The sequence below is a fragment of the Palaemon carinicauda genome, chromosome 24 (genome assembly GCF_036898095.1).
Source record: "Palaemon carinicauda isolate YSFRI2023 chromosome 24, ASM3689809v2, whole genome shotgun sequence".
Classification (NCBI taxonomy): Eukaryota; Metazoa; Arthropoda; class Malacostraca; order Decapoda; family Palaemonidae; genus Palaemon; species Palaemon carinicauda.
Window position 1 is genome coordinate 100,118,012 of NC_090748.1, and position 21,122 is coordinate 100,139,133.

The 21,122-nt window shown below is 34.0% G+C and overlaps 1 protein-coding gene across 1 annotated transcript in view; it reads right to left on the reverse strand.

The window, feature by feature from the left end:
- LOC137618240 (uncharacterized) overlaps nucleotides 1-21,122 on the reverse strand; it is a 406,446-nt gene that overhangs the window by 15,371 nt on the left and 369,953 nt on the right. The window contains exons 14-16 of the mRNA XM_068348391.1: nucleotides 16,993-17,085; nucleotides 15,321-15,512; nucleotides 13,560-13,655 (exon numbers count right to left, since the gene is read on the reverse strand). Coding sequence (XP_068204492.1) covers nucleotides 13,560-13,655; nucleotides 15,321-15,512; nucleotides 16,993-17,085 — 381 coding nt within the window. The remainder of the gene's footprint in view (nucleotides 1-13,559; nucleotides 13,656-15,320; nucleotides 15,513-16,992; nucleotides 17,086-21,122) is intronic.

Genomic DNA, 21,122 nt, shown 5'->3' on the forward strand with positions numbered 1-21,122 from the left:
CCTTTTCAAGCACAAAGTAAAGGGGGGATGCACAAAATGAAGGGGGGAAAATTATGGGTCACGAGTCCCTTTTCAAGCACAAAATAAATGGGGAATATTATAGGTAACGAGACTTTTTCTAAGCACAAAATAACGGGGGAATATTATGGGTCACGAGACTTTTCTAAGCACAAAATAAAGGTTGAATATTATGGGTCACGAGACTCTTTTCAAAGCACAAAATAAAGGGGGAATATTATGGGTCACGAGACTCTTTTCAAAGCACAAAATAACGGGGGAATATTATGGGTCACGAGACTCTTTTCAAAGCACAAAATAAAGGGGGAATATTATGGGTCACGATTCACTTTTCAAAGCACAAAATAAAGCGGAAAGGTTATGGGTCACGAGTCCCTTTTCAAGCACAAAATAAAGGGGAATATTATGGGTCACGAGTCCCTTTTCCAAGCACAAAATAAAGGGGGAATATAATGAGTCAGGAGTCCCTTTTCTAAGCTCAAAATAAAGGGGGAATAATATGGGTCATGAGTCCCTTTTCAAGCACAAAATAAAGGGGGAGTATAATGAGTCAGGAGTCCCTTTTCTAAGCACAAAATAAAGGGGAAATATTATGGGTCACGAGTCCCTTTTCAAGCACAAAGTAAAGGGGGGATGCACAAAATGAAGGGGGGAAAATTATGGGTCACGAGTCCCTTTTCAAGCACAAAATAAATGGGGAATATTATAGGTAACGAGACTTTTCTAAGCACAAAATAAAGGTTGAATATTATGGGTCACGAGACTCTTTTCAAAGCACAAAATAAAGGGGGAATATTATGGGTCACGAGACTCTTTTCAAAGCACAAAATAAAGGGGGAATATTATGGGTCACGAGACTCTTTTCAAAGCACAAAATAAAGGGGGAATATTATGGGTCACGAGACTCTTTTCAAAGCACAAAATAACGGGGGAATATTATGGGTCACGAGACTCTTTTCAAAGCACAAAATAAAGGGGGAATATTATGGGTCACGATTCACTTTTCAAGCACAAAATAAAGGGGGAATATTATGGGTCACGAGTCCCTTTTTGAGCACAGAATAAAAATAGGAATATTATGGGTCACGAGTCCCTTTTCTAAGCACAAAATAAAGAGGGAATATTATGGGTCATAAGTCCTATTCAAACCACAAAATGGAGTGGAAAGATTATGGGTCACGAGTTCCTTTAAGCGCAAAATAAATTGGGGAATTTTATGGGTCATAAGTCCTATTCAAACCACAAAATCGAGTGGAAAGATTATGGGTCACAAGTCCCCTTTCTAAGAACTAAATAAAGGGGGAATATTATGGGTCACAAGTCCCTTTTCTAAGCATAAAATAAAGGGGGAATATTATGGGTCACGAGTCTCTTACCCAGTCTCTTTTCAAGCATAAAATAGAGGGGGAATATTATGGGTCACGAGTCCCTTTTCCAAGCACAAAATAAAGGGGGAATATTTTGGGTCACGAGTCCCTTTTCAAGCACAAAATAAAGGGGGAATATTATGGGTCACAAGTCCCTTTTCAAGCACAAAATAAAGGGGGAATATAATGAGTCAGGAGTCCCTTTTCTAAGCTCAAAATAAAGGGGGAAAATTATGGGTCACGTGTCCCTTTTCTATGCATAACATTAAGGAGGGAATATTATGGGTCACGAGTCCCTTTTCCAAGCACAACAAGAAGGGGAAAGATTATGGGTCACGAGTCCCTTTTTGTAAGCATAGAATAAAGAGGGAATATTATGGGTCACGAGTCCCTTTTCAAGCACAAAATAAATGGGGAATATTATCGGTCACGAGTCCCTTTTCAAGCACAAAATGAAGGGGGATTATTATGGGTCACGAGTCCCTTTTCAAGCACAAAATGAAGGGGAAATATTATGGGTCACGAGTCCCTTTTCAAGCACAAAATAAATGGGGAATATTATCGGTCACGAGTCCCTTTTCAAGCACAAAATGAAGGGGGATTATTATGGGTCACGAGTCCCTTTTCAAGCACAAAATGAAGGGGGATTATTATGGGTCACGAGTCCCTTTTCAAGCACAAAATAAAGGGGGAATATTATGGTTCACGAGTCCCTTCTCAAAGCACAAAATAAAGGGGGATTATTAAGGGTCATGAGTCCCTTTTCCAAGCACAACAAAAAGAGGGAATATTATGGGTCACGGGTCCTTTTTCAAAGCACAAAATAAAGGAGGAATATTATGGGTCACGAGTCTTTTTCCAAGCACAAAATAAAGGGCGAATATTATTGGTCACGAGTCCCTTTTCAAGCACAAAATAAAGGGGGAATATGAGTCACGAGTCCCTTTTATAAACATAAAATAAAGGGGGAATATAATGAGTTATTAGTCCCTTTTCTAAGCACTTTTTAAAATAAAGGGGGAATATAATGGGTCACGAGTTCCTTTTCAAGCACAAAATAAAGGGGGAATTTAATGAGTCACTAGTCCCTTTTCTAAGCACAAAGTAAAGGGGGGATGCACAAAATGAAGGGGGAAAATTATGGGTCACGAATCCCTTTTCAAGCACAAAATAAATGGGGAATATTATGGGTCACGAGACTCTTTCCTAAGCACAAAATAAAGGGGGAATATTATGGGTCACGAGACTTTTCCAAGCACAAAATAAAGGGGGAATATTATGGGTCAGGATTCAATTTTCTAAGCATAAAATAACGGGGGAATATTATGGGTCACGATTCGCTTTTCTAAGCACAAAATAAAGGGGAAAGGTTATGGGTCACTAGTCCCTTTTCTAAGCACAAAATAAAGGGGGGAATATCATGGGTCACGCGTCCCTTTTCAAGCACAAAATACAGGGGGAATATTATGGGTCACGGGTCCCTTTTCAAGCACAAAATAAAGGGTGAATATTAAGAGTCACGAGTCGCTTTTCAAGCACAAAATAAAGGCGGAACATTATGGGTCACGAGTCCCTTTTCTAAGCACAAAATAAAGGGGAAATATGGGTCACGAGTCCCTTTTCTAAGAATAAAATAAAGGGGAATATTATGGATCACGAGTCTCTTTTCAAGCACAAAATAAAGGGGAAATATTATGGGCAACGAGTCCCTTTTCTAAGCACAAAATAAAGGGGGAATATTATTGTGCCACGAGCCTCTTTTCAAGCACAAAATAAAGTGGGAATATTATTGTACCACGAGCCTCTTTTCAAGCACAAAATAAAGTGGGAATATTATTGTGCCACGAGCCTCTTTTCAAGCACAAAATAAAGTGGGAATATTATGGGCCACTACTCTCTTTTTCATAAAGTGGGAATATTATGGGCCACTACTCTCTTTTTCAAGCACAAAATAAAGGGGGAATATTATTGTGCCACGAGCCTCTTTTCAAGCACAAAATAAAGTGGGAATATTATTGTGCCACGAGCCTCTTTTCAAGCACAAAATAAAGTGGGAATATTATGGGCCACTACTCTCTTTTTCATAAAATGGGAATATTATGGGCCACTACTCTCTTTTTCAAGCACAAAATAAAGGGGGAATATTATGGGTCACGAGTCTCTTTTTCAAGCAAAAAATAAAGGGGGCATATTATGGGTCACGAGTCTCTTTTTCACGCACAAAATAAAGGTAGAATATTATGGGTCAAGTCTCTCTTTTCAAGCACAAAATAAAAAGGGGAATATGAGTCACGAGTCCCTTTTCTAAGCACAAAATAAAGGGGGATTATGAGTCACGAGTCCCTTTTCTAAGCACAAAATAAAGGGGGATTATGAGTCACCAGTCCCTTTTCTAAGCACAAAATAAAGGGGGATTATTAAGGGTCAAGAGTCCCTTTTTTCAAGCACAAAATAAAAGGGGAATATCAAGGGTTACGAGTCGCTTTTCTAAGCACAAAATAAAGGAGGAATATGAAGTGTCACGAGTCGCTTTTCTAAGCACAAAATGAAGGGGGAATATTATGGGTCAAGAGTCCCTTTTCAAGTACAAAATAAAGGAGAGATTATGGGTTACGAGTACCTTTTCTAAGCACAAATAAAGGGGGAATTTTATGGGTCACGAGTCTCTTTTTTAAGTACAAAATAAAGGGGGAATATTATGGGTCACGAGTCTCTTTTCAAGCACAAAAATAAAAGGGGGTATATTATGAGCCGCGATTCTCTTTTCAAACACAAAATAAAGGAGGAATATTACGAGTCACGAATCCCTTTTCAAGTATAAAATAAAGGGAGAATATTATAGGTCACAGGTCCATCAAAGCACAAAATAAAGGGGGAATTTTATAGGTCACAGGTCCTTTTCAAAGCACAAAGTAAAGGGGGAATATTATGGGTGACGAGTCCATTATCAAGCACAAAATAAAGGTGAAAGATTATGGGTTACGAGTCCCTTTTTCATGCACAAAATTAAGCGGGAATATCATGGGTCACGAGTCTCTTTTTGAAGCACAAAATAAAGGGGGAATATGGGCCACGAGTCTCTTTTCAAGCAGAAAATAAAGGGGGAAGATTATGGGTCAGGATTCAATTTTCTAAGCATAAAATAACGGGGGAATATTATGGGTCACGATTCGCTTTTCTAAGCACAAAATAAAGGGGAAAGGTTATGGGTCACTAGTCCCTTTTCAAGCACAAAAAAAGGGGGAATATTATGGGTCATAAGTCCTTTTTCAAGCACAAAATAAAGGGGAAATATTGTGGGCCATGAGTCCCTTTTTGAGCACAGAATAAAAAGGGGAATATTATGAGTCACGAGTCCCTTTTCAAGTATAAAATAAAGGGGGGATATTATAGGTCACAGGTCCTTTTCAAAGCACAAAATAAAGGGGGAATATTATGGGTCACGAGTTCCTTTTCAAGCACAAAATAAAGGGAAAAGATTATGGGTCACGAGTCCATTCTCTAAGGACAAAATCAAAGGTGAAAGATAATGGGTCACGAGTGCTATTATAAGAAATAAATTTAGCTGAAAATTTGTTTTAAAAATCCCTTTTCCAAGACCAAAATCCAGGAAAACGAATATAGGTCTGGAGCCCAATTTCCAAGAGCCCCTTATTGGCCCCATCACCTGTGTTCCAGACGGAATCAAAGACCCGATTTTAAGCAGCACGGGGGGGGGGGGGTATCTAGAACACATTCATTCCATGCTAATTCCCAAGGGAAGAACTAGATCATATTCATACTCAAGAGACAAAGCATTTAAATATGAACATCCTGATTGGGGAAAATTCAGTATCTATACTAAATATTTATTCTAATGTTGTTACTGTTCTTTAAATATTTTTTCCTCGTTTCCTTTCCTCACTGGGATATTTTCCTTGTTGGGGCCCCTGGGCTTATAGCATCCTGCTTTTCAAACTATTGTTGTGTCTTAAGTAATAATAATAATAACAATAATAACATTATTATTAATAATAATCACTTGATGGTGGTACAAAGAGAATAAGCATATTACCAGTGTGTGATATCTTATCAGAGCCAACATAGTCCCGAGAGAGAGAGAGAGAGAGAGAGAGAGAGAGAGAGAGAGAGAGAGAGAGAGATGGGCTCACATGCTACCTGATATGAAAATATCAGAATAGGAAAGATATCGATTTTGTAGCCAAAAAAAAGGAAGAAAGAAAAAAAAATGCGTAGCTTCCTGTAAAAGACTCGATTTTGTTTTAAGGATGGCGGAAATATTAAGTGAGCATGATTAGAGAGATGACGAAAGATTTTAGATAGACCTTTTTTCCTGACTTCTGAAAAAAAAAATATTGGAAAGCAGGCAAGTTAAGTCATCATAACATTTAGATGACGATATTTTTTGTGACATTGATCCTCATTTTAAAGTCACCCCCCCCCCAAAAAAAAAAAAAAAAAAAAAAAAAAAAAAAAAAAAAATGTCATGAGTCCCTTTTTCTAAGAGCAAAATCTGTCAGGTTTTTCAAAAAAAAAAAAAAAAGTTGATTTATAAAAATAATATTTCAGTCCCCTTTTCTAAGAGCAAAATCTGTCGAGGTTTTTCAGAAAAAACAAATAAAAAAAGCTCCATATATAAAAATAATATTTCAAGCCCTTTCTCTGTCGTGTGCTTAAATTGAGAATTATCTGCAATTCAAAAAATCAAAGCAATTAGCGTTTTGCTATGGTTAAAATGCATTTTGCTGCAAGATACTTTTTTTTTTTTTTTAATGTTAGTGTTTTTTTTATGCTCGTAACAGAAAATTTCATGCTCGTTTCCTTTTATAAATAAAACCATTTCGCCTGTTTATCCTACAAATGAAACCGGTGATGACATTCCGTGTGGGTGGACATCAAAAAAGGGATGATCAAAGTGTTTAATGAATACTAATCTCTAGTCAAATTACTGATCTACCCTATACAATAAAAAGCAAGTCTCTCTCTCTCTCTCTCTCTCTCTCTCTCTCTCTCTCTCTATGATATAAAATCAGATATTGTATTTTGGGGGAATCTCTCTCTCTCTCTCTCTCTCTCTCTCTCTCTCTCTCTCTCTCTCTCTCATATGTATGTATCTCTCTCTAATACATACATACATACATACATACATACATACATATAAATATATATACATATATATATATATATATATATATATATATATATATATATATATATATATATATATATCTTTATACAAACGCAAGGGATATTTATTGAAAAACTTTTCTAATATTTGATGATACCAAATAAAGGCAATTCAATATTAGACAAATATTCAGGTTAATAATAATAATAATAATAATAATAATAATAATAATAATAATAATAATAATAATAATAATAATAATAATAATTTTTAGTTAATGGTGTAAATCATTTCACGAGAAATGATTTAAATAAAAAAAAATACTTTGTAAAAATATTGTAATTTAAGTCATTTGAAACCTTCCCTTTATATAGTAAAACGAACCTTATAGAATAAACAATTGGGTATCGCGAAATCTAATCCTTTCCTAAAACCGACGCAATTCCTCTTCCAACAGAAAACAACAAATCTAGTCGACGTGGAAAATGAAAATGAACGAGACGAAAATGAAAATAAACGAGATGAATTTGGCAGAGCTAAGCCGATTGCCTTTAACCTTTCGGCCCGTTCATGAAGACCTACGTCTATAAGGATGGCTAACCCATATTCGTTACTCTCCAAACAAACAAAGTTACGAGGGAAATTACTAATATGTTTATTCTAATAAAATAGGTTATTGGATTTTAGTTATTTTTCCGAAATTAGTTTGATATTTTTCTTTATTTTACAACATTTTTCTTTCGTGTGCATTTAATGATCAATATATGTATTCTCATACACACAGAGAGAGAGAGAGAGAGAGAGAGAGAGAGAGAGAGAGAGAGAGAGAGAGAGAGAGAGATATTCCCCCAAAATACAATATCTGATTTTATATCGTAGGGGAGAGAGAGAGAGAGAGAGAGAGAGAGAGAGAGAGAGAGAGAGAGAGAGAGAGATTCCCCCAAAATACAATATCTGATTTTCTATCGGAGGAGAGAGAGAGAGAGAGAGAGAGAGAGAGAGAGAGAGAGATCTTCCCCCAAAATACAATATCTTATTTCATATCGTAGGAGAGAGAGAGAGAGAGAGAGAGAGAGAGAGAGAGAGGAGAGAGAGAGAGAGAGAGAGAGAGAGAGAGAGAGAGAGAGAGAGAATCTTCCCCCAAAATACAATATCTTATTTCATATCGTAGGAGAGAGAGAGAGAGAGAGAGAGAGAGAGAGAGAGAGAGAGAGAGAGAGAATCTTTCCCCAAAATACAATATTATATTTCATATCGTAGGAGAGAGAGAGAGAGAGAGAGAGAGAGAATTCCCCAAAAATACAATATCTTATTTTATATCGCAGGCGCAGGTTACGTAATCTAATACGAAAATCACCAAAGAAATTCTTTTCTTCAAATCTCGCACTCTTTCGCTACAAAATATTCCTTTTCTCAATAGTCCTACTCTCTCTCTCTCTCTCTCTCTCTCTCTCTCTCTCTCTCTCTCTCTCTCTCTCTCCCTCTCGCCCCCCAGAAGGGCCACTAGTAAATATACCACTGTAAAAAGGAATGTATTTTCCATTTCTTTATAAAACAAATATTCTCGGGAAAACTTTGGTTTTCTATTTTTAGAGTCCCATGGAAAATGTAAATAAACAAATACGATGGCTTATACACTAGTAGCACCTGTATGCTAGTAGTAGCTGTACGCTAGTAGTAGCTGTACGCTAGTAGTAGCTGTACGCTAGTAGTAGCTGTACATTAGTAGTACCTGTGCACTAGTAGACCTGCACACTAGTAGTACATCCACGCTAGTAGCACCTGCACGCTACTTTGTCGTATTTTACATAACCACTTCCCATTTTCTGGATTTATCAAAACAGCCTCTATATTGACTCCTATTAGAGCTAAAACTCTTTTCTTTGTTCACACAAGTATACAATATATTGCTCTAGGATTAAACATATTCACGAGTCAACTTCCGGGTAGGTATATTTACTTTCATGTACTTACCAGGCTATAGATCAGTTTAGTGAGATCGGTGTTACTGTAAGGACAGGGTCGTGGTATGACAATGAAACAATATTCAACAGATTTTGTAGATTTGAGCACAAAACTTTCAGAAGAATATTGGGAGTTGAATGACAGGACAGGATTAGAAATGAAACTATAAGAGAGATTACTCGAGGGCCATATGTGGACGAGATCATGGTAAAGGGTAGATGGAGATAGTTTGGGCATGCTATTCGCACTCCCCAAGAGAGATTGGTTCACCAAACTTTCTACTGGTCTCCAAAAGGCACTAGAAGAGTTGGAAGACCCAGGCCTACATTGCCGAGACTATGAAGCATGAAGTATAAGATGATGAATGGAGAAGTATTGATTTAAAAGCTCAAGATAGAGGCGACTGGCAAGATCTAACCGAGGCTCTTTGCGTCAATAGGCGTAGGAGGAGATAATGATGACTTATCTGTACAGCAAATTAAGATTTGTTCTACTTTACTGCACTTTTCCCTGAGCCAACAAGCCTTTAGTTTTACCGTTCCATGAATTAGATGTACCATCCGTGTTCCTTTTCTGAAACTACGCTCTTCTCTTTGTGCCTATTTAGCAGTTAGCAATCCTTTCTATGTACCTGCTCGGAGATGAACAGCCTTGTTCATTACTTGTGTGTGCACATGTGCCTGTTGAAGAATTACCGGCCTTGTTCATGACTTGTTGTTTACAAGTACAATTGTCATTACTGCTATGCAATTTTTGAAAATTAAAACAGAAGTTCAGGGTTCGTATCTCCTAACGAGCAAAGACCCATTAGACTAACTAAACCATTAAGCAAACTATCACTTATATCTTCCAAGAATTTACCAAAGGCGTTATAATCATCCTAAAACACCAACGAAAAAATAAAGGGTCACTCAGTAGAGCACAGACCTACACCGCGACAGCTTATTTCTTGACCTTTTGGTCGACCTTTGACCTTAACATGAATTAATTGGCGTGGATTTTCATACAATCAAGTAAGCACCCAGTTTGAAGTCTCTGTGACAACGATGTCCAAACTTACGGCTGATTACGTGAATATGGCATTTTGCTTGACCGTGACCATCCAAAAAATAATCACTTCTAGCTTTTTACATAATAGTTAATCCCTACAAGTTTCATTATTCTACGATTAAAGTTGTGGTCAGGAAGCTGTTCATAAACAAACACACACTAACAGGGGGTAAAAATACTCTTAGCCAAAACGAAAATTAGATTTAATGAGATGTATCTTAAATTTAATTGGTTACTGTGATACCCTCAGCCAATCAGAAAATAGGATTCAATGAAATCTTGAATTTCATTGGTTACTACAATATTCTCAGCCAATCAGAAAATCGGATTCAGTGAGATGTATCTTAAATTTAATTGGTTACTGTGATACTCTCCGCCAATCAGGAGATCGGATTCAATGTGATCTTTAATTCCATTGGTTACTGCAATACTCTCAGCCAATCAGAAAATAGGATTCAATGTAATCTTAAATTTCATTGGTTACTGTGATACTCTCGGCCAATCAGAAAATCTGATTCAACGTGATCTTTAATTTCATTGGTTACTGCAATACTCTTAGCCAATCAGAAAATAGGATTCAACGTGATCTTTAATTCCATTGGTTACTGCAATACTCTCAACCAATCAGAAAATAGGATTCAATGTAATCTTAAATTCCTTTGGTTACTGAATTATATATTGATAAGTAAAGTCTCCACCGTCTTAAAATATATTAAAATAATGTGCATTTCATTCTCTTGGAATCTCATTTATATGTAAGCAGCCTCAGGGTAAAAAAAAACAAAAAAAACTTGGAATGTATTTACATTCACTTTCCTATTCAGCCAACATTTCCTGTACAAGTCCCGGCAGAAAGGCCATTCATATTTTTCATTTCCCGAGCGAGCGACGAGCGCGTGCATTTTTCCCTTTCAAATTTATGCGTGCTCTCTCTCTCTCTCTCTCTCTCTCTCTCTCTCTCTGAGTTAAAATTACAGAAGAGCGAGGTTGAGTTTTTTGTTTTTTGTTTTACCAGATAGAACTTGCGTGTCATATCATCAACAACAACAACAACAATAATAATAATAATAATAATAATAATAATAATAAATAATAACAATAATGATAATAAATAATAATAACTAATAATAATAACTAATAATAATAATAATAATAATAATAATAATAATAATATCAAATAGATCAGCACGAAATTTATTTATTTTTATCCATCTGTCACATAACCCTTTTTCCCTGGTAACAACATCCCTTACTTGTCTAAAAGAATCTCTCTCTCTCTCTCTCTCTCTCTCTCTCTCTCTCTCTCTCTCTCTCTCTCTCTCTCTCTCATAGCGCGTGTTCATAGTCTTTCTGCATATCTCTGAAATGACAGCGAAGGCCTGGGAGGTATCAAACAGCTACGTTTAATTTCTCAAAGTAGAAAAAACTCTAAAAATCGAAGTTGAATAAGAAGCGTTATTCATGGAAAAAAAAAGAAAAAAAAAATGTTCGCTTACAAACTGCTGGAACAAAATATCTAGTAACGTGAAATTGGTTTAGCAAAGCCACCGCGAATTTCCCTCGGCCTGAAACAAGGTTTGAAATATGCTTGTCCTATTTTTTATCCTGTCCTCACAAAGGCAAAGGCTTATGGCTATTGCTTTATCGGATCACCCGCGCTCATATTTCCAGCCACTCTTGATAAATCCGTACGAAATACCTTGGTTTGTCATGGTAAATTATTCTAACATATAATTTATTATATCTCAAGTGTTTGTGGAGGATATCTTAACGTTGTGAAAGGATTTGCGTATCGCCATGATCAGCAAAGCTATACTATAATTTTTTTTAATGAGGCGCATTTGCAGAGACTCGCCACGGTGCCCTTTTAGCTCGGAAAAGTTTCCTGCTATTTGATTGGTTAGAATGATCTTGTCCAACCAATCAGCGATCAGGAAACTTTTCCGAGCGAAAAGGGCACCCCTGCAAGTCGGTGGAAATCTGCCTCGGTAAATTTTTTTTATTATAGTCAGGGCCACTAATACTATGATGGTTTGCTGTGAGCGATCAGAATAAAGTCTCCCACCATCACTAATCTGCATTGGTCAACGTGATGAAAACCGGTCAAATCCCGAACATGAATGAAGACATGTCTGATGCCTTTTATTATTATTATCAAATGCTAAGCTACAACCCTAGTTGGAAAAGCAGGATGCTATAAGCCCAGGGGGTCCAACAGGGAAAATAGCCCAGTGAGGAGAGGAAACAAGGAAAAATAAAATATTCTAAGAACAGAAAAAAACATTGAAATCAATAATTCCTATATAAACTATAATAACTTTAATAAATGGACTAGAAACGGCTGCATTGTGGTTGTCAATATTTAGAATGAGAAGACATAAGTAGTATGGGCGAGAAAAACAGGATATAAGAAAAATCTGGATATTAGTAATTTGAATTACCGTATATACATTATTTCCTGAATCTTGGCATACAACCAGCAACATTACTGTGATTAAAAAACAAAAAATGGTTTCAAATGAGATTACAGTAAGTTTTTGAAGTCAAACTTAATATCCTCGTCAGGGTTGCCAGGTTTTCCAAATAAGAAAAGGCCAACGTCTGATCAGCTGCAGCTCTAAAAGGCCAACCTAATAGTAGTAAAGGCCAAAAATATAGCCTTAAAGCCTAACAAATTTCAAACAGGCCAAATTTAGGTATCTAGCACGAAAAAAGGACAAATTTGGAGTTTTTGGCATCAAAAACGCCAACCTGGCAACCCTGATCCTCGTGCTTATGCTTAGCTGATTTAGCCCTTTTCTAAATGTGAACTACATCCTTCAACCTTATGCAGTACATCCTTCATGGCATCCTCGGTAATGATCTATTTTTAAGATTTGCAAAATTTTATTTTTTACTTTTCTACTTTGGAAAACTAACACTAAGAAGGCAGTACTGCATATCACGATTCCATCAAACAGTTGAATGAATCAAAATTAGTCATTAAAAATGCGTTTTTTGGAAATGATAAATACGTGAATATACACTATATAACATCAGCTATTTTTCTCCATTAGAAGCAAAATTAAAATTAAGAGTTGTGCCAGTGGAAAACAGAACAAAAAAGCAGTAGGATGCCGGAAGGAAACTTCCACAATGCCCAGAGAGAGAGAGAGAGAGAGAGAGAGAGAGAGAGAGAGAGAGAGAGAGAGAGAGAGTTTGGGCTTGGTACGGCTGAAAGCGGGCGTGTGTTAACCGTAGACATTTTCTCCAACCAAAAATCCCTATACAGATACTTGTGGAAAAATTATTCTGTTCTCACTGTATTAAATATGAATCATCATCATCATCATCATCATCATCTCCTCCTCCTCCTACGCATATCGACGCAAAGGTTTCTACATTTTCTCCAAAATTTTGTAAAATGTGAAAAATAATGATAAAAATTAAATTCGACAAAAATAGGTTTTGCAAATAGACAAAAAAAATTGTCTTAAACTTACACATGGGTAAATAAAAAAAAAATAAAAAATAACGGAAATTTTGCAAAACGTGAAAAATAGTTGTAAAAATCAAAATTCGACAAAAACACATTTGCAAATAAACATGAAAAAATGTGTTTTAAATTACATAAAATAAAAATTGTCAAAAATACTTTTGCAAATAAACATATAAAAAAGTGTTTTTTAAATTACATAACAAAATAAAAAAAAATGTAATGGAAATTTTGCAAAAAGTTAAATCTAATGATAAAAATTAAAATCTAACAAAAATAATTTTGTAAATTAAAAAAAAAATGTAAATTTACATATGGGTTAGTAAAAAAAAAATTGCTAAATGTATAAAATAAAGATAAAAATCCCTTGAACGAGACGGCATAGGAGTTAAAAACTAAAGAGTATATATTAAATAAAATAATGATAAAAATTCTTGAATGAGACGGCATAGGAGTTAGAAACTAAAGAGTATACATTAAATAAAATAATGATAAAAAATCCTTGAATGAGACGCCATGGGAGTTAAAAACTAAAATGTATATATTAAAAACTCACAATGTTGGCAATATGAACCAAAGGTTCCTTCTGGACAGCGGCATCTGTAAGGTGCCACACAGGCACCGCCATTTTGGCACTGCGGTCGACACACGGCTGCAATAAATGGCCAGTTTCTCAAATGAACAGAAAAAATAATAGAAAATAAAACTAAATTAAGAAAAAAAGATAAAAAAATAAACCTAAAATAAGAGAATAAAATAAGAAAAAAAAACAAATAAACCAACAGAAAAAAAAACCTGAAATAAGAAAAATAAACAGAAAAAATTAAACCTAAAATAAGAAATAAATTGAGAAAAAAAGATAAAAAAACTTAAACCTAAAATAAGAGAATAAAATAAGAACAAACAAACAAATAAAAACAGAAAAAAACCTGAAATAAGAAAAATGAACAGAAAAAATTAAACCTAAAATAAGAAATAAATTAAGAAAAAAAGATAAAAAAACCTAAACCTAAAATAAGAGAATAAAATAAGAAAAAACATAAATAAAAACAACAGAAAAAAACATGAAATAAGAAAAATGAACAGAAAAAATTAAACCCAAAATAATAAAAACAACCCACAGTAAAACAAACCTAAAATAGAAAAAATTAATACAGAAAAAAACATATAAACCTAAAATAAGAAGAAAATAACAAAAAAACTATATACAAAATTAAAATATGAAAAACTAAGGGACTTGTGATAATTGGGGAAAAAAAAATAATATATTTAATAAATATAAATTACCTAAATAAATACTTTAATGAAAATTGAAAATTTTTAGTAGTACAAGTTACTTACAAAACTATTTTTAAGTAAATATTCAAATAAATAGAACGAAAAAAACTGTAAAAAGGGATATTATTAACTAAAAATTAAATATTAAATATAAAACAAGGAAGAACACAAAATCTACTTTTAAAGCCATTTTCAGTAGTACAAATTGATTAAAATAAAAGTTATGCAAGTGAATATCTAAATTAATAGAACAAAAGCAAAGTGTTAAAATTAACAGATAAAATATAGATAAGGAATAACAAAATATAAAGTCTCTTTAAAACTAATTTAGTTGAATAAAAAACGTAAATATTCAAATAAATAGAAAAAAAAAACTGTAAAATGAGGTTAAAATTAACTAAACTAAAATTATTAATATAAAATAAGGAATAATATAAAATATAAAGTCTCTTTAAAGCCACTTTTAGTAAAACAATTTAAACACAAAATCAAATTTAAGTAAATATTCAAATAAATATAACAAAAAAAACTGTAAAAAGGTTTAACATCAACTAAAATAAATTAAAATATTGGATATAAAATACATAAACTATAAAGTCTCTTTAAAAAATTAAAATTAACTAAAATTTAAAATTAAAAATATAAAACTAGGAATAACAAAATATAAAGTCCCTTTAAAAGGTTAAAATTAACTAAAACCATAAATACAAAATTACGAATAACAAAATATAAAGTCTCTTTAAAAGGTTAAAATTAGCTAAAATTTAAAATTATAAATATAAAACTAGGAATAACAAAATATAAATTCTCCTTAAAAGGTTAAAATTAACTAAAATTTAAAATTATAAATATAAAATTAGGAATAACGAAATATAGTCTCTCTAAAAGGTTAAAATTAACTAAAATTTAAAATTACAAATATAAAACTAGGAATAACAAAATATAGTCTCTTTAAAAGGATAAAATTAACTAAAATTTAAAATTATAAATATAAAACTAGGAATAACAAAATATAAAGTCTCTCTAAAGGCAATCTTACGTCTTTGGCATATAGGCCCGCCGTACCCCGGGGGGCACGAACAAACCCCAGGAGCGACACACCGCCCTCCGTGCTGACAATGAGGCGTACATACTGCAGATTCGCACCTCGCCCCGCTGTACCCACCGGGGCACGTGCAAATGTCTACCCCCGTGCACACACCGCCGTGCAAGCAACGTGACGTGCACATTGCTATAAAGTGGAAATCAAAAAAATTAATGTATATGGGATATATATTTGTTAAGGGAGCTGAGAATTAGAATGGGAAGCCTTTAAATACAGGGGCCCGTGTAAATGTCCGTGCACACACCGCCGTGCCAACAATATACATATACATATACATATACATATACACATATATATATATATATCAGAAAATTAAAGCGAATTTTTAGGGAATATATTAAAATTTTAGCAATAAAAAACTTATGTATATGGATATTTATTTATAAAGGGAGCTGGACATAAGAATAGAAAGTCTTAAAATACATATAAATTATATGAGAAAATTGAAGCAAATGATATGTGGGTAATTTATTTAAATTTTAGAAATCAAAACAATTAATGTATATAGAATACATATTTGTAAAGGGAGCCGAGCATAAGAAAAGGAACTTTTAAAAGTACATATAAATGATATGAGAAAATTAAAGCAAATGATATGTGGGGAATATACAAAAAATCTGGCTTTTAATTTTGAAAATTCAATAAGGGAAGAAATTAACTTGTGCAATGGCTAAGTGATCAAAAAATGCTTAGCATAGATGGTAACAAAAATAGAAATGTGGGTAAAATATTTGATAAATAAAAATAAAGCTAAACATATTAGGGAACATGTAAGGTTTCATACAAAGGTTGTTAAATTATGAAAATAAACATACCAAATTAATAAAATAAAAGTAAACTTATTCATTTCAAGAAGTCAATCGGAAAAGGAGGGCAGGACATTAACAAACTTACTTGGAAAGGAAAGCCTTTTATGCAAGAGAATATAACCAAGGTTTAAAAATGTGATTGACAAAAGCTTTATATAACATTTCATATGGTACTTTACAAAGATTACGGAGTTCGAGCAGTTGAAATTTTTTTTTTTAAAAACTTCTGATATTTATCATACCATTGTGCCTTTAACAGCTAAAACTAACAAAATTGAAAAAAAAGCTCAACTTTAAAAAAAAAAAAAAAAGCCCTGATATTTTTATACCATTGTGCCTTTAACAACTGAAAATTAGTTAAGTTATTCAATTGCATCAAAATATTAAGAATTAAAGTATAAGTGAATAAAAGTAAAAATATAAAGGAAACGGCATTACAAATATTAGCTGAAGCTCACTAGAAAACCAAGGAATATATCATATACACAGATTAAAATAATAGTATAATAAATAATCCTGAAGTTAGTTAGAAAACCAAAACTCAAATAGAAATAATAAATATAAAATCAATAAATAACTTCCTGAAGTTTGTTAATAAACCAAAACTCAAAAAAATAACATATATAAAACCAATAAATAACTTCCTGAAGTTTGTTAGAAAACTAAAACTCTAAATCAAAATAGAAGTAATAAATATTAAACCTTTAGATAACTTCCTGAAGTTTGTTACAAAACCAAAACTCATATCAAAATAAAACTAACAAATATTAAACCAAAAAATAAAAAACATAACTTACGAGAACATGCTGGAGGTATAAACCCAGCAGGACAAGCACATATACCAGGTATGATACAGGTACCTCCGTTGGCACACGAAGGGTTGCACACAGCTGTTAAGGATAGTTTGAAGGATTATAAATTGGTGATGGTGATAGAGAAAAATTTTGAGTTTCTATCTGTAAATCATGGCGAGGGGTAGATGGAGATGGTTTAGGTATGCTCTTCGCACTCCCCAAGAAAGATTAATTCACCAGACGTTAACTGGGATCTACAAGGCACTAGAAGAGTTGGAAAACGAAGGCCTACATGACTGAGGACTATGAAGAGTGACCAAACGTTAACTGGGTTCTACAAGACACTAGAAGAGTTGGAAGACGAAAGGCCTACTTGGCTGAGGACTATGAAGAGTGACCAAACGTTAACTGGGTTCTACAATGCACTAGAAGAATTGGAAGACCAAGACCTACATGACTGAAGACTATGAAGTGACCAAACGTTAACTGGGCTCTACAAGGCACTAGAAGGGTTGGAAGACCAAGGCCTACATGGCTGAGGAATATGAAGAGTGACCAAACGTTAACTGGATTCTACAAGGCACTAGAAGAGTTGGAAGACCAAGATCTATATGGCTGAAGACTATGAAGAGTGACCAAACGTTAACTGGGCTTTACAAGGCACTAGAAGAGTTGGAAGACGAAGGCCTACATGGCTGATGACTATGAAGAGTGAGGTAGGAGATGATGAATGGAGAAGCATTGATTTAAAAGCTCAAGATAGAGAAAACTGGCGAAATCTAACAGAGGCCCTTTGTGTCAATAGGCGTAGGAGATAATGATGATGATGATGAGGATATGTAAATCGTACGAATATTTAAATTTGGATCTATAAAATTAGAGTTAAATGGCGCAGCCGAGGTTCATTTAAAGGTCACTCATGAATGGCAGAGGCAAGGGACAGGACAATGTCCTAGATACTGTCCATATACGCATATCAGCGCTATAACCTCTTCCCCATCAAGCTATGACCAGGGAGGGCAAGGCAGTGGCTGCAGATGATTCGCCAGGTAGACCAATAGGCTCATCCCTAACTCGCAAGGATGGTGAGGTTACAGACACTACTAAATACTACCGAGCTTCAGCGGACTCTAACCCCGTCCAATAGATTGCTAGTCAATGATTTGTCAGAAAACTGCAGTTGCAGTATGAAACAAGAGTAATGATATTGGACAGCAAGATGTAAAAAAAGGAAGTAGAATTTTGAGGTAGACAACTAAAACGCAAAGCTGCGAAGATCTGAATGATACTGACAATATTACCTATAGTCAATTCTTTTTAGAGAGGCAGATCTTCACCGAATCGCAGGGGTGCCCTTTAAGCTCGGAAAAGTTTCCTGCTCCCTGATTGGTTGGACAAAAATACTTCCGACCAAAAGGGCACCCATGTGAGTGGGTGCAAGTCTGCCTCACTAAAAAGAATTGACTATAGTTATCATTATCATCATTACTTGCTAAGCTACAACCCTAGTTGAAAAAGCTGATGTTATAAGCCCAGGGGCTCCAACAGGGAAAATAGGCCAGTGAGGAAAGGAAATAATATACAAGATATTTATTTCTAATAAGCAGATACGACTTGAAATATCTTAGCTCTTATATTGATTAAAAACCTGAATGTTTTGTGTATTCACACGAATGTTGACTATACATAAGAGAAATATATTTTTTCTTTTACTTAAAGGGCTGAGAGAAAACAGCATGTGGTCCCCAATCCTGATTTTACATTATAAAATCATTGTACAAACTTAAAACATGATATTTTATGCACAAGCATGGAAGCCAATTTACATTGTTATATAAATATTACTCCTGAATTTACGTAAAAAAAAAAAACATGCCGATGATGATGAATCATACATATAATGAAAGAATTATTTGAAGTTTTCTGGCATCCTGCCATCGAAGGTCATTGACGCCGATATCGTTATCATAAATAAAAAAAAAATTCAATTAAATCCATAAAAGCAAATGTTATAAAAGTTGAATAGCTTTCAGAGGACCTGCTTCCGAAATATATCTAAAAATCCCGTTAGCAATGTACGCCACATCATGTCCAAGAATCTTGGCAAGGATGAACCTTCCATCCTCACCTCGAGCCTCAAACAGACATCTGTGAATTATATATTCTTAAGAGAAAACGAATATATCAACATTTCTAAACAGTGTTCGCTTAATAAAATGTCCCATATATATAAACACAAAGGAACATTCCAAGGAAAACAGAATTAATTTAATAAACAAGAATTTTTTTTTATGAAAATCTATTCAAAACGAACATATGCTGAAAGGAAGGAAACCATTTTTTTTTTTTAAGACATATGATAGTGGCAATAAGCTTATTACAAACAGCTCAAATCTCTCTCTCTCTCTCTCTCTCTCTCTCTCTCTCTCTCTCTCTCTCTCTCTCTCTCTAATATAAAATCCAGTGACACAATGTGATACAGACCATAGAATTCCGAAAACTCTTAGACATTATATTCACTTATCTAAAACCAAATGAATAACCATATGCTTTCAACAAACTATCTTTTCCACACACATTCAAAACAGATTTCACTAGAATGAAAGATGAAAACGCAACAAACTAAAGAATTTAAGATTCAACTTAAAGTTAATTAGAAGAGAGGCTATCAAGCCTTGTGCTCGTAAAGAAACTAATTTCTTTCCCAAATTAGGTCATTTAAAGAGCAATTAGTTTCTGTCGACACAGCAGTTTATTCTTGGATTTTTTCGCAGATTCCATTATAGCTCCAGAGCAGATCCGAGTAATGAAAAAGATTTAAAACGAAAGTGAAAAAGACTAAGTTTAACGCTTAATAAATAATCTGAGGTCAAAGGCTATAAGGTCAAAGACTAAAGCACTAGAGGAAGGGCGGGGGGGTCATCCAGTCTTTGAATTCTTCAGACAGCCTATCACTAAATCTAGCGTCTTTTCTAGCATGACTGACACCAGTTTGGCGAGTTCTATTCAGAAAGCAGCGAAGAGGAGTCGTAAACACTAGTGTTTAGTTTTTATTTATAAGTCTGCTTTTATTTAGAGACTAAATGGTCGTGATTTAATGAAAGGGATTTCATGAGATTATTTACTATACTGTTATATTCCGAATTGAGCCCCTTAGCCAGGGTTTAATTTTGAACATGTAGCCATTATCTTATATGTTACTGCTTTTTACCTTAGAATACCTTAAAACTTTTCCAATTTCCTTAAATTTGAAGCTAGTAAAACCGAAAATACCTTATAATTACTTTAAAAATTACCATGAAACCAAGCAAATTACCTCAAACTAAGGCAATTACCTTAAAATTTTAAACCCTGCGGGCCGTACGTTTTAGTTCAAGTATAGAAAAGTTACTTCAAAGTCAAGAACAATAATTAAAAAATGAGAAGTGTTGCATACATGCCCTTACTTTCTTATATCTTATCTTCCATCCCTAAATTGAACCATTTCAAATGTTCAGTGAATTTTTATCCTTACTGGGCTAAAGTGAAACAGAATCTAGTCTTTTTAATCACCATCATCATACTCCGTTTTAACTAGATCAATTTAAGGAGTCCAGTTTTTACATTGACTTAAACTTTTCGATAGCTAAAGGTTTCAATTATTGACAGGATACCTAGATGCCACAATTTATCCCTAGATATGACTAAGAAATATTCTAACCCATATTGATTAGAAACGGGAATGTTTGCGTGTTCTCACGAATGTTCAATATTCCCAAGAGAAATGTACAGTATCTTCTTACCTGAAGAGCTCATAAAAATTAGAATGTGGTCCGTAATCCTGAATTTACATTATAAAATCCTTGTACAAAATGAAATCGTGATATCATATACACTAAAACTTAGAATTCATACGCTTATTTTATTGTTCCTATTAAATATTTACACATCTGCGTTAGCTCTTGCATATAGAGTTAAAAGGAAACTTATGAATGTAGGTGATGCTTATGGATTCATCTGAATCTCAAAATGTGATTATGTATGTTCATAAAGCCCGAACGTGTCTAAAAATAGTATTCATTTGATCAGAAACACTTGCGAAGGATATCGAAATAAGAATTTTCAAGAACGAAGATTCTTGCATTCCTTAATGG